The sequence below is a fragment of the Passer domesticus genome, chromosome 8 (genome assembly GCF_036417665.1).
Source record: "Passer domesticus isolate bPasDom1 chromosome 8, bPasDom1.hap1, whole genome shotgun sequence".
Classification (NCBI taxonomy): Eukaryota; Metazoa; Chordata; class Aves; order Passeriformes; family Passeridae; genus Passer; species Passer domesticus.
In genome coordinates, this window is record NC_087481.1 from 3,939,062 (window position 1) to 3,953,100 (window position 14,039).

At 48.1% G+C, this 14,039-nt stretch overlaps 1 protein-coding gene, 1 long non-coding RNA gene and 1 pseudogene across 2 annotated transcripts; all 3 read left to right on the forward strand.

Moving 5' to 3' along the window:
* The window catches only part of LOC135306122 (zinc finger protein 11-like), a 322,458-nt pseudogene that overhangs the window by 153,433 nt on the left and 154,986 nt on the right, over positions 1-14,039 (forward strand).
* Positions 1,368-2,332, forward strand: LOC135305736 (uncharacterized). Its single transcript, XR_010366720.1, has 3 exons — positions 1,368-1,514; positions 1,627-1,803; positions 2,121-2,332. It is a non-coding gene; the product is annotated as an uncharacterized LOC135305736 (long non-coding RNA).
* LOC135305662 (uncharacterized) lies at positions 7,762-8,711 on the forward strand. Its single transcript, XM_064429408.1, has 3 exons — positions 7,762-7,908; positions 8,021-8,258; positions 8,576-8,711. The coding sequence occupies exons 1-2, from the start codon at positions 7,885-7,887 to the stop codon at positions 8,252-8,254; spliced, it is 258 nt and encodes an 85-aa protein (XP_064285478.1). The 5' UTR covers positions 7,762-7,884; the 3' UTR covers positions 8,255-8,258; positions 8,576-8,711.

The following is a 14,039-nucleotide window of genomic DNA, read 5'->3' on the forward strand; positions in this document are numbered from 1 at the left end:
GCTCAGCAGGCAGCAGGATTGCGGCTGGATGTCACTCTGCAAATGCCAGTGGCTCAGCTGAGAGCTCTGGCAGTGACTGACACCGCACTGAGAGGGGCCACGGTCCTGCAAGGGGCTTTCATCAGGAGCAAACAGCAGCCTGGAGGGTGGGCAATGCTGGATCTGTACCACTGCGTGCTCATCCTTCACCTGAATGTGGAGCTGCCCCCAAAGTTGCCATGCATCACATTTTCTCCTCTTGGTTATATTTTGGAGCAGCTGTTCTATGTGGCTTTTGATGGTGATCCTGTGGCAAGCAGCCATTTGCCTGCTGTGCTATCCTCACATCTAATACTAACTCTTCATTTCCTTTGGTTTTATTTGGCGTTTTTTATCTATTTGTTGGATTTGTTTGCTGCATGGGTTTGTATGTTTGTTTGTTTGTTTGGGTTTTTGTCTGATTTGGTTTGAGTTTTTTGTTTGCTTTTTCATAAAAGACTGGTGAAGTTGGTAAAGCCAAACTCAAGATAATGTAAACCAGGATCAGCTTTCCAGAAATTCCTATTGGCAAAGTTTAGCTGCATTCCCCAGGCTCAGGATCACTAGTATATTTTCAGGTTTTGCTCTGCATATCAGCCTGCCCAGACTCTGCTTGGTCTTTCACAAATGGAGAAGACAATGGACATTTTGCCAAGCTTCCTTTCAAACTGAAAAACCTGGGTCAGCATGACAGAAAAGAAGAAAAAATAAATCACCAGTTAGAACAGAACCAGTGTCCCACCATCTTCCCTTCCACTGTTATTAATTTGTACACTTAGAGGCAAACCTGGGTCTAAAGCTTGCATCTCTCAGTTCCTGATGCTATTTGCTACCCTGCATCCTTGACTGGCCCTGATGTGACAGACTGCTGGGCAAGTGGGGCTGGGGATGCTCAGCCTGGAGAGAGGAGACACTGGGCGGCCTCCCTGTGGCTCTGCAGGACTGGAAGGGTCCCGCAGGAAAGAAGGGGACAGAGTGTTCAGCAGGGCCTGTGCTGAAAGGACAAGGGGGGATGGCTTTCAACTGCAGCAGGTTGATTGAAGCTGCATCTAAGGAAGCTGCTCTTTTCCACTGGGGGTGGTGGGGCACTGGCCCAGGCTGTGCACAGAGGCTGTGCATGCCCCATCCTTGGCAACAGGGCTCTGAGCAGCCTGCTCTGGGGGAAGACTGCTCAGCTGGGAACAAGATGTTGTTCTTCAGGCTCCCTTGCAAGCCCAACCGTTCAGGGACTCCATCATTCCATGGTCTCCAGTGTCCACTTCAGATGGAGCCTGGGAACTGTGATGTCACAGCCCACGCTCCAGCTGGAACGTCCAGCGCCCAGCAAAGGGCACAACACAACCCTTGGCCGCTGTGTTGACACGCTCTGCACCTTGCTCCTGCCCTCGCCTTTCACTCTTCTTATCCCCCCGATACCCCGATCATTTCTGACAGCTCCTGAGTGCCTGGATTTCATCATCCAGCCCTGCAGGATGCTCCCCTTTGTTCTGAGGAAGGTATGGTGCCATTCCATGGAGGTGGACACCCCGCACCTGCCCGGGTGGGTTGGAGCTCTGTGGGGATGGAGTGGGACAGGGAGCCCACTCTGAGATTTTGCTACCTCTGCAGGCTGTCCCAGACAGAGAGGAGGAGATGGAGGTGGATACAGAGATTGATAGAGTGGAGGACATGGAGACAGAGTGCGAAGGCACTGGAGAGGAGGAGATGGAGGTGGAGGTGGAGGTGGAAGAGGAGATGGAAGTGGATATGGAAGAGTCCATTTAGGACATGGACATTGATTAAAAGGTGAGGAAGAGGCCATGATCTTGGGCTGAAGCGCAATGCCAGCAGCAGGACAGGCAGAGTGGGTCTCCTGCTGCCAGGCTGGGGCTGGGCTGGGTGCTCCCTGCTCAGGGACATTGTACCCAGGGCACTGGATTCTGGTGGCCATCCACAGCCATTCCTGTGCCTGCTTTGCTCCACACAAGCTCCATGCCAGACCCAGCCAGGCTCAGTTCTGGTAGCAGAGTCCTGCTGCTGGGCCAGCATGTGCCAGCCTGGGGGCACATGCAGGAGCCCTCTGTGCCTGACTGGAGTGACCGTGGCATTTGCTTTTCTTCCAGGACCAGTGGACATCATGGACAGAGATGCCACCCTTTTGTACATACGTTTTAGACTTTGATGTTGTCCTTAGGATATAGGTTTTAGGGCTTTTTGTCTTCTGTAAATATGTTTTCTTTTTTTTTTTTTTTTTAGATAGTTTCTTATGTATATATGTTCTATCGATTGTTGTTGTTGTTGCACATATTCTTACAATGTAAATATGTTCTGTATTTTTGCTACTGTTCTTCTGTAATAAACAAATTTTACTTTTCACACCTCGGTTCTCTTTGCATTTGCTTCAGGCACAGTCAGCATTTTGCAAAGTGGTTTTTTCCACTTGCTCCATGTCGCCAGGACTGGGGGTCCATGGCACAGCCACCCCAGGAGTGGGGGTCCCTGTGTACAGAGGGGTTCCCCTGACAGAGGTGAGCCTCTCTTTGCAGTTTATCTGGACACACTTGGGAACACCAGGGGCAAAGCCCAGCGTGCCCTGGCCCATGGATCCCATGTTGGAGCAGGGCTGAGCCTGTGTGCTCCTGCAGAGCCTCAGCCATGGCTCTTCCCTGGGCAGCGCCAGGGCTAAGGAGGGAGCACTGGGCTGTGGGCAAGCCCTGCTCCTGGGCACCCTGAGGGGCTGGAGCCAGCCTGGAGGGAGCCTCAGCCCTACATGGACCAAGATTTCCTTTGGAAACCCCCTCTGTCCCCAGACTCTGCTGAGCACAACAAGAATTGATTTTCCTAGTTCAAGGTGTGACATTAATGGGCACAAATGTGTCCCTTGCACTTTCTAGCACAGCAAATGCCAGTGCTTGTAATCCCTGTTCTGCACTCTCTGCTCAGGCAGCAAAACATCTGAAGCTGAGGGAACATCTGGCATTAGCACCAACCTCCAGAGAGCTCCAGGGGGAGAACCTACCCCCAGGCACCCAGAGAAATACTTGACACTGATAGTCTGGGGCAGAGCTGAAACTAAAGTATTTTAATGCCAAGAGAGAGGATTATTTTATTGCTGAATTCATTCTGCAAGAACAAAAATGGAAGCATTTGTTCTCCTCACCAGCCAGCGATGTGTATTGCCAAGGTTTGCCTCTGGGTTATGACTGATTTTGATGAATCTGTTCAGAACTCTGATGCTGTTCCTGGCTAAGGTGCAGAGATGATATTTCAGAGCCAGATGAGCTCAGCACATCTTGTGCAATGCAGAATGTCCAGAGCCAGACATTCAGGCCATGCAAACTGATACTTTTTCATCTCTGTGCAAAGATCAGTAGTAGGACATCACTGACGTACCACACACTTTTCAGATGCTCCTCTGACCAGCTTCACCATGTCATTGTTCCTGGCTCATTGTTAAAGCCAGGCAGGTCACACATATTCTCTTCCTCTGACTCCTGCTGGCATGACAACATCAAAGGATAGAAAAAAGATATAATGATCAGGGATTTTCATTGTGTGAGCTCTGCATTCCCCAAGCTCTTGCAAAGGGGGAATGTTCATCGGGCAAAGGACATGAGAAGGAGCCTCAAATTGTCCAAAATCTCAGCAAAAATATTATTTCCTGTGGAACCCTTCACCAAAGCTGGTCACACTTCAGGCCCTTTCTGCACCCATTTCCTGATGTGCATCTCCCCGTGGGATGTTCCCACTGCTCCAGGGACCCAGCACAAACCTTATAGCCCCACACCAACACACCCCCAGGAGCTGCAGCCTTCCCTCCAAACCTGGGCACCTGCAACAGCCACCTCTGCGCTGAGCTGAGCCTGTTTCTCCCAAAACCAGGTGCTCCATTTATCCTTGAAAAGATTGACAATAGCATTCTTGTCTTCTCCAAAAGGGCCATCATTTCACAACTGTCATCTCCACACTGAGACTTTATTCCCTTCAAGTGTTCAAGTACACAGGCAGCAGCAAGGAAGGCGCTGAAGTGAGTCAAGTTGAACCCCAAAGAGCTCTCAGCTCCCTGAGAAAGCTCAGACAAGCACTAGAGAAAGAATTCATGCTCCCATAACTGGCACCTAACAGCCACAGGGCAAGTGAGAAGTTGGTATTAGAGAATGAAGAAAAAGCACTGAGTAATAAAAGGTGAGAAAAATCCATCACTCCAGCAGGTAAATGAAGGTAAACCACATGAAGAAACAGAAGAAGATGGAGGGGAAAAAACCCACCATTAATAGTGTCCGTGACACCCAGAGCCAAAAGAAGCCCAGGGGATCAGCAAGGATGTAAGCACGTGCTCCAAACAACAGCAGAAATGAAGTGAGAGCTCTGGAAGGAACAAAAGAAAGAGGCAGCCTGAAGAAAGGAAATAATGCCTCCCCACAAGGTGTTTTGGTTTTTTCAAGTGAGAGTCTCATGTATTGTGTGGTGGAAACCTAGAAAAATGAAGGTCGGGAGAATCATGGTTGATTTGGAACATTCCTGCATAGCAGACGAGATATAGCCTTGTGCAAATTATTCCATGCAGCATTCACATGTTTAATTCCTTTTTTTCATCTTCCTGGGGAAGCAGAGTTGCTTTATTTACTCCAAGCAATATTTTCTCCCTCCTCCCTGGCAAAGAACAAGCTCCCATCCTGGCAAGTGCTCCTGGCTTTACTTAAGGCTCATCACATCCATGCTAAGGAGAGTGGAGCAGGTTAATTCATCACTTGTTCCAATGATTAACTTGCCCAGCTGCCAGGTTCAAGAGCCCCAGAGTGCCTCAGGTTGTACAGGATCACAGAAGGAAAAGCTCCATTGAATTCAGTTGCTGCCACACTGGCCCTCTTTGCCTGTCAAACACATTCAGCTGCTCTTGCTCTGCCCTGTGAAAATCCCCCATAAAATACAAATGAAAATCCCTCATCACCTGTGAGAAAGCACAGCTGGGTTCTGCTCAGGGCATTTCAAACTATGTGGGATAGTTGTGACCTCCCCTTGCAAAGGCAGCATTTCAGGAAAACCAAAAGTTTCTTTTCATGGACTCACCAGACTCAGCACACCTTCCCCTAGATCAGGTTGCTCCAAGCCCCATCCAACCTGGCCTTGAACACTTCCAAGGGTGACACAACCACAGCTTCTCTGGAACCTGTTTTGCTTCTCCCAGGTCTAAAATCATACCCAACTTAGCAGCCTCAGAGATTGATTTCTACCCAATAGCATAGAAATTACATTCAATTGCATTTTTCTAGGAAAGAAATATGGCAAACCTTGTTTGCATCTGACTTGGCAAAATCAACACAAGCTCTTCAGAAAGGGCTGCTGCCCACTTGTCTTGTTTTTCCCCATTTGTGGAACATTTTCATTCTGTTGTTGTTTGGAGCAGTATTTTAATAGATCTGGCTGAGGCTGCTGAAAATAGTACAGCAAGTTACTTGTGTGAGGGGTGGAAAACTGAGCTCACGCACATCCAGCGTTTCTGTTGTTGGAAGTCTTCAATCCCACCTATCTGATGGGATGAAATAGGTGCTACTAATCCAATTTCTAAAGTATCATGCATTGAACTGACACTATTTGAAGACTTAAAAATAAAGCCAATTTAAACAAAACTCAGCTCTTTTCCATTTTCTCTGTTCCACAGTTGATGACAGAAGACAGAAGAGAAAGATTGTTTTGGGAACAATGTTTTCAGGACTCTAAAAAGAATATCCAACCTGCTCTGCCATACTCTCAGCTGTTACAGCCCCAAAAAGCACTGGTTGCCTTTGCTCACAGAGTCACAATTGTGATGGGATATCTACCACAGCACAGGATGGCCAATTTTTGTTTGTTTTCCTGGGAATAACTACAGCACTTCTGGGTAGCAAGGCAAACATGTGGCTCTTCTACAGGCCCTTGAAACTGGACATGTGAAATGAGGCCCACAAAGCCAAAGGCCAGCTGAACCTGGGATCTCTGAATGGGTCTTCCCATTCTTCCCAGGATGATGAATGGCAATCACTGTTCTGCCAGGGAAAGGGCATCTGCTGGGAATGTGGTGTAGAAAATATGCTTTCTGCTCCTCTCAGAGACAAAATTCCTACCCATTTCTTCTGAGTCCTTCTTAGATAAGGACTATGTTCAGCTGAGTGACAGTGAAGCAAAATGGCAAGCCAGGAATACATTGCCCTGCACACAACATCCTCCATTCCCATGGATGGTTTCTCACTGGCACACAGGAGGAACTAAGGAAGGAACCCAAATACATCATTGTACATCAAGTCATACATGTTGAGGGATGAACAGATCTCACAGGGATATGGAAACCCCCCCCTTGAAAGCCAGTTCAGAGAAATCCTGAGCTGTTTTGTGGTCCTAGGAATGAAGATGCTCAGGATCTTCCACAGATGCTCAGCAGGCAGTAGGATTGCGGCTGGATGTCACTCTGGAAATGCCAGTGGCTCAGCTGAGAGCTCTGGGAGTGACTGACACTGCAGTGAGAGGGGCCACAGTCCTGCAAGGGGCTTTCATCAGGAGCAAACAGCAGCCTGGAGGGTGGGCAATGCTGGATCTGTACCACTGCGTGCTCATCCTTCACCTGAATGTGGAGCTGCCCCCAAAGTTGCCATGCATCACTTTTTCTTTTTCTCCTGTTGGGTATATTTTGGAGCAGCTGTTCTATGTGGCTTTTGATGGTGATCCTGTGGCAAGCAGCCATTTGCCTGCTGTGCTATCCTTGCAACTAATACTAACTCTTCATTTCCTTTGGTTTTATTTGGCGTTTTTTATCTATTTGTTGGATTGGTTTGCTGCATGGTTTTGTATGTTTGTTTGTTTGTTTGGGTTTTTGTCTGATTTGGTTTGAGTTTTTTGTTTGCTTTTTCATAAAAGACTGGTGAAGTTGGCAAAGCCAAACTCAAGATAATGTAAACCAGGATCAGCTTTCCAGAAATTCCTATTGGCTAAGTTTAGCTCCATCCCCCAGGCTCAGGATCACTAGTATATTTTCAGGTTTTGCTCTGCATATCAGCCTGCCCAGACTCCGCTTGGTCTTTCACAAATGGAGAAGACAATGGATATTGTGCCAAGCTTCCTTCCAAACAGAAAAACCTGGGGCAGCATGACAGAAAAGAAGAAAAATAAATCACCAGTTAGAACAGAACCAGTGTCCCACCATCTTCCCCTCCACTGTTATTAATTTTGTTCATTTAGAGTCAAACCTGGGTCTAAAGCTTGCATCTCTCAGTTCCTGATGCTATTTGCTACCCTGCAGCCTTGACTGGCCCTGATGTGACTGACTGCTGGGCAAGTGGGGCTGGGGATGCTCAGCCTGGAGAGAGGAGACACTGGGAGGCCTCCCTGTGGCTGTGCAGGACTGGAAGGGGACAGAGTGTTCAGCAGGGCCTGTGGTGACAGGACAAGGGGGGATGGCTTTCAACTGCAGCAGGTTGATTGAAGCTGCATCTAAGGAAGCTGCTCTTTTCCACTGGGGGTGGTGGGGCACTGGCCCAGGCTGTGCACAGAGGCTGTGCATGCCCCATCCTTGGCAACAGGGCTCTGAGCAGCACGCTCTGGGGGAAGACTGCTCAGCTGGGAACAAGATGTTGTTCTTCAGGCTCCCTTGCAAGCCCAACCGTTCAGGGACTCCATCATTCCATGGTCTCCAGTGTCCACTTCAGATGGAGCCTGGGAACTGTGATGTCACAGCCCACGCTCCAGCTGGAACGTCCAGCGCCCAGCAAAGGGCACAACACAACCCTTGGCCGCTGTGTTGACACGCTCTGCACCTTGCTCCTGCCCTCTCCTTTCACTCTTCTTATCCCCCCGATCCCCCCATCATTCCTGACAACTCCTGAGTGCCTGGATTTCATCATCCAGCCCTGCAGGATGCTCCCCTTTGTTCTGAAGAAGGTATGGTGCCATTCCATGGAGGTGGACACCCCCCACCTGCCCGGGTGGGCTGGAGCTCTCTGGGGATGGAGTGGGACAGGGACCCCACTCTGAGGTTTTGCTACCTCTGCAGGCTGTCCCAGACAGAGAGGAGGAGATGAAGGTAGATGCCAAGATTGATATGGAGGAGGAGATGGAGGTAGATACCAAGACTGATATGGAGGAGGACATGGAAATAGAAGACCCTGGAGAGGAAGTGATGGACCTGGATGAGGATGATGAAGAAGAGATGGATGTGGATGCGACTGAGGAAGAAGAGATGGATGTGGATATGGAAGAGTCCATTGAGGACATGGACATTGATTAAAAAGGTGAGGAAGAGGCCCTGATCTTGGCATGAAGAGCAATGCCATCAGCAAGACAAGCAGAGTGGGTCTCCTGCTGCCAGGCTGGGGCTGGGCTGGGTGCTCCCTGCTCAGGGACATTGTACCCAGGGCACTGGATTCTGGTGGCCATCCACAGCCTGTCCTGTGCCTGCTTTGCTCCACACAAGCTCCATGCCAGACCCAGCCAGGCTCAGTTCTGGTAGCAGAGTCCTGCTGCTGGGCCAGCATGTGCCAGCCTGGGGGCACATGCAGGAGCCCTCTGTGCCTGACTGGAGTGACCGTGGCATTTGCTTTTCTTCCAGGTGCGATGGACATCACAGACAGAGACACCACCCATGTGTATATATGTTCTACAGTTTGTTGTTGTTCTTTAGAATATAGATTTTACGGCTATTTTGGACTTCTGTAAATACGTTTCACATAGTTTTGTTAGGTAGGTTTTTATGTATATATGTTCTATCGATTGTTGTTGTTACAAATGTTCTTACAATGTAAATACATGCTGTATTTTTGCTGCTGTTCTTCTGTAATAAACAAATTTTACTTTTCACACCCCAGTTCTCCTTGCATTTGCTTCAGGCACAGGCAGCATTTTGCAAAGTGGTTGTTTCCAGTTGCTCCAGGTCGCCAGGACTGGGGGTCCCTGGCACAGCCACCCCAGGAGTGGGGGTCCCTGTGCACAGAGGGGTCCCACTGACAGAGGTGAGCCTCTCCTTGCAGTTTCTCTGGAAACACTTGGGAGCTGTAGGGGCAAAGCCCAGCGTGCCCTGGCCCATGGATCCCATGTTGGAGCAGGGCTGAGCCTGTGTGCTCCTGCAGAGCCTCAGCCATGCCTCTTCCCTGGGCAGCCCCAGGGCTAAGGAGGGAGCACTGGGCTGTGGGCAAGCCCTGCTCCTGGGCACCCTGAGGGGCTGGAGCCAGCCTGGAGGGAGCCTCAGCCCTACATGGACCAAGATTTCCTTTGGAAACCCCCTCTCTCCCCAGACTCTGGCGAGCACAACAAGAATTGATCTTTCTAGTTCAAGGTGTGACGTTAATTGGCACGAATGTGTCCCTTGCACTTTCTAGCACAGCAAATGCCAGTGCTTGTAATCCCTGTTCTGCACACTCTGCTCAGGCAGCAAAACATCTGAACCTGAGGGAACATCTGGAATTAGCATCAACCTGCAGAGAGCTCCAGGGGGTGAACCTACCCCCAAGCACCCTGAGAAATCCTTGATACTGATAGTCTGGAGCAGAGCTGAAACTAAAGTATTTTAATGCCAAGAGAGAGGATTATTTTATTGCTGAATTCATTCTGCAAGAACAAGAATGGAAGCTTTTGGTCTCCTCACCTGCCACAGATGTGTATTGCCAAGGTTTTGCTTCTGGCTTATGACTGATTTTGATGAATCTGTTCAGAACTCTGATGCTGTTCCTGGCTAAGGTGCAGAGATGATATTTCAGAGCCAGATGAGCTCAGCACATCTTGTGCAATGCAGAATTTCCAGAACCAGACATTCAGGCCATTGAAACTGATACTTTTTCATCTCTGTGCAAAGATCAGTATTAGGACATCCCTGATGTACCACGCATTTCTCAGAGCTGTCCCTTTCACCCAGCTCTCCCCAGTCACTTCACAGACTTCACTCTAAGCAGTTTCTGATAGAGCTCAGTAGCACGTGGGATTTAATCCTGGTTTTTCTTCATCTTCTCCAGAGCTGTCTCCAGACACGGTGTGTGGGCACCATCTGGCAGCAGCAGCATTAATCTGTCACCTCCCTGACACTGAGGTTCATGTCACAACTTTTCATCAAAAGCAGCAAATCAATGATTCCCACTGAGTCCCACACAGATCCATGGGGAGTTTGTGTGGCTGCAGTTCCAGCACCAGCCCTGGTGCTCAGAATTTCAGGAGGAGATACAGAAGGAATCAGCCATTCATAGAGAACAACATGAGTTTGCAGGGCTCAGATCCCCACAACAGAGTCCCCAGACTCTGCATTTACACTTTGGCCTCTGTGCCTTACTTTTCCTCTCACTAAAGTCCTGCCAGTTTATCTCATGCTCATGTTCCCAAGATAATTCAAAGCAGCTTTAGGAGCAGGGATATATGGGAACTGTCCCAAGGCTCAACAAAATTTCTCTCCTCAGGCCTGACTATTCCAGCTAAGGAGAGAGGAAAAGCCTGCATGAAAGAGATGTGAAATCAAAGCAGTAATCAAATTGAGGTATAATGAGAGCAGCTGAAGAGGTTTTCAGTGTTCAGAACAAGATTAGCAGCTCCAGGCACAGGAGGAATGTGACATTTCCCCCTCTGTAACAACTCTGTCATGCAAATTGCATCTCAAATCCTCCTCCCCAGCTCTGGGACCTGTTCAGCCACAAACGTGGTGCTGAATTTTTAAAGCAAAGTGGAAGCTGGTCAGAGAGGTGGTTTGCAAATAAAAATCACAGAGGGCAGTTTGGAAGCACCAGCTGGAGCAGAGAGAGGCAGAGCCTGGCCCCGAGGTGCAGCACAGCCAAACATGCCTGAAACTCTAAGAAATTAAAGAACTTGCCACTGGTTTTCCCTCAGGAGCTACAGAAGGTGCTTTATGGAATCCCTGCCTCCTTTACACTGCACCAGCATGCAGGAGAGCGTAGGGATGAAGATTACAGCACCTTCTGCTGCTGCTTCCATCTCCTGACTCAAATCTCACCAAAATCTGTCACGATTGGGCCTTTCCAAAGTCTCAGATTCACTTGGTCCTTGCAGGATTTTGGTTCTGAGGAGCATGAAGGGAGATAAAGGCACTTGCAGACACCAGAGATGCAGTTGGTGCCTGAGGTGCATTTCACTGCCCAGATTAGTGCCTCTAAAACCATCAAAAGCTGCCCCTTTGACAGCACCAAGCCAAGAGCAGAACACTAGGGCCTGCACATGGTTGGAAATGTCATTGTTTAATATTCCTCTCCCAGTCTTTCATTTCATGGTGCCATTGCAGGGGTTAATCCCATCACTCAGCAGCAATTCTTGGCAATCAGCTTCAGATGGATTTTTAGTGCTGATCAAATAAAAGGCAATTTTACTTTGTCTCCAATGAATGAAATGTCACATAAATCAGACGAACTCTGTGTTCTGAGTCTGGCCAGGCACTAACCACTGCCAGGTCCCCAAGCCTGGATGTCAAACTGCCTCTGATATTGAAAAGTTCAATTTATTTGGCTTTGTGTACAAGATTATTCTCTCTCAAAAGAATTGGGATCCATAGAATTGCATTTCCAAGCACTAAACTCAGACCAGCCACAAGGTGCACAAGAGACAAGAAAAGAAATAAAGATTTCTAAGGAGATGGAAATTGAATGCTGAGTTTTTCCCACTATAGAAAGTTTCATAAAATATCACCTGCCAGCTCTTTGCCTTCACTTGTGTGGCCACCACTGAATACACTCACAGATAAGAAAATGTTTGTCCTCCTGAAAACTGGGACTAGAAGTAGAAAAAGGCTCAGATATCTGAATTAAAAGACAACATAATGAAAAGAGCTGCCTTATAATAGCAAGATATGACGGACAGCAGGAATGACTGAAGCCAGCAGAGATAAGTCCATGAACTGTTCATGCTACAAAGACTTCCAACAAAACCTCCAATAACCCAAAAGCAATGTTTTGTCTGGCAGAGCTGATAAGAACCCTGTGCATTTAATTCAGTCATTGACAGCAAATGGAGATCAGCTTGAAGCTCCTTTGGTCCACTACTACTTATTTTTTTTCACCCAGCAAATGAAATTACATCTACTCTTTGGGAAGAAATTACTGCTTTGAGTGGTTGAAGGCAAAGAGTTTCTTCCCATACCCACTCGTAATCAGTCACCAAGAGAAATATTTTCTAAAAAGGTCTCTTCAAAATTTTGGAGTGACTTTCAACATAAATAACTTGGCTATTTTGCTCAAAATGATAAGGGAATTGAATTGGGCTCCCTCATCTTAAAAAGAAGTGTTTCTTCCTAGTTCTTCACAAAGAGGAACAAAACACTTTGTTGCAGAAAACTGAAGGGAGGAAGAGGTTCCTTCCCCCTGAGCTGCACAATAGGAGACAATTTTGTTGCCAAGAGGCAACAAATCCCAGCCAATTTCCAGTTCTTTTAGTGTAAGGGAAAAGCTCTGAGGATCACAGCTGTGGGAGACACAGAGAGGGAGGAGCAGGGATCTGCTGGGGGTTTTTGGGGTGGGGGACTGATTAAAGAAGTGTTCAAGCAAAACCTCTGAGAGCTCAAGACTCCATCCCTCAGAGGAGAAACTCAGTTTGACCCAAATACCATTCAAATCCAACAAACATTGAGGCATTTCCCCAAGCTCTGCTGGGCCATCAGGTACCCCCCAAATCACTCTGTGGGACCAGGGCAGCAGGTCCCTGGCACAGGACAGAGATGCTCCCCTGGGAAGCCGCCTGCATGGCCCATGGGACTCACAAGATCTGCTTCTGAAGACCCCAACATCCAAAAAACTCCACACTCAAAGCCTTTAATTTAGGGTTTCACTTCTCCACTTGTCTGTTGTCACTAGGCAGCTGCTCCAGTTCAACACCCTTCTGATGGGTACAAATGTTCTCCTAATTTCCAGCCTAAACAGGAAGTTACTTCCATTCATTCTTCTGTAAGTACGGGGAGCTTGTACCTGATTTTCTCTTCCTCTCCTAGTGTGCATTTGTGCAGATAAAATGCCTAAGCCAGGAGCATTTCCTTGTTTAAATCATGTCATTTATTTCATTCCCATATAGTTGCACAGATTCAGCACTGGCTCAACACTCAGAATGTTGACAGCACAAAGTCCAGTTCTCACACCAACTCCTCCAAGTTTTGGACCAATTCTGCAAAGAAGGAAATACAGCAAAGAAATTCCAAACAGGGGCCCTAATAAAGATAATAAAATGCCACATGCCTATGTTTGCTGCAGGGAAGAACAGTGCTTTTTATTAAATCATTACAAACAATTAAAGCAGCAGAGGGGAGGAAGACAGTGCTATCGTTGGCAGCTCCCCAGTCCTCTGCCCCTGGCATGAATTTCATAAAGCACAAATCTCCCAGCAGAAATCCCTCAGCAATTGATTTCCTCCTCGTGGAACACAGCAGGCACACACCCTGGCTTTCCTGGCCAGAAAAGGAGAATTTGCCTCGTTGTTTTTCCCAGCCATGCAGCTGTGAAGTCAAATCCCCCTCCCTGCCCTGCCAGGAGATTCCTCAAGTGACAACTTTCTGTAGGGTGACAACCCTCTGGAGAGGCACAGAGAGCTTTGTGTCAGTGTAAGGCACCCCCACAAGGGCAGATCCCTCATTCAGGCTCCATCTTTGTTCACAAGCAGTTCCTAGCAGAAAATTTGCAGTGATTGCATTTCCCCAAAACAGGTAATTTCAGGCACATTTTTCTCTTAAGCTGTTCTGCCTTTCACAAAAGCAGCGTGCCAGGGATTGCTTTGGAGCATCAGGAAACACAGCAACACCCAACAGCCAAGACCATCCAAAGCCACTTATCAGCTCATCCCCACATCTTCTGGACTCACTTGAATGCCCGGGAGAGTCTGAAAAGCCAACTGTTTTCCAAGAAACTTGTTGTTTGTTGTGCAATTGAAAGGTAAATGACAGGGACAACCAGCCCCACACAGGCGCCTCAGGCATGGGAAGGAGCAGGAGGGATCCATCCCTAACTGGCAGAGGTGCAGCTCAAGTGATGCTCACTCACTATTTGGGTTGCTTTTTGTTGCTTTTGCATTAACAACGCATCTCCACACCACAACTGTTCTCCCTC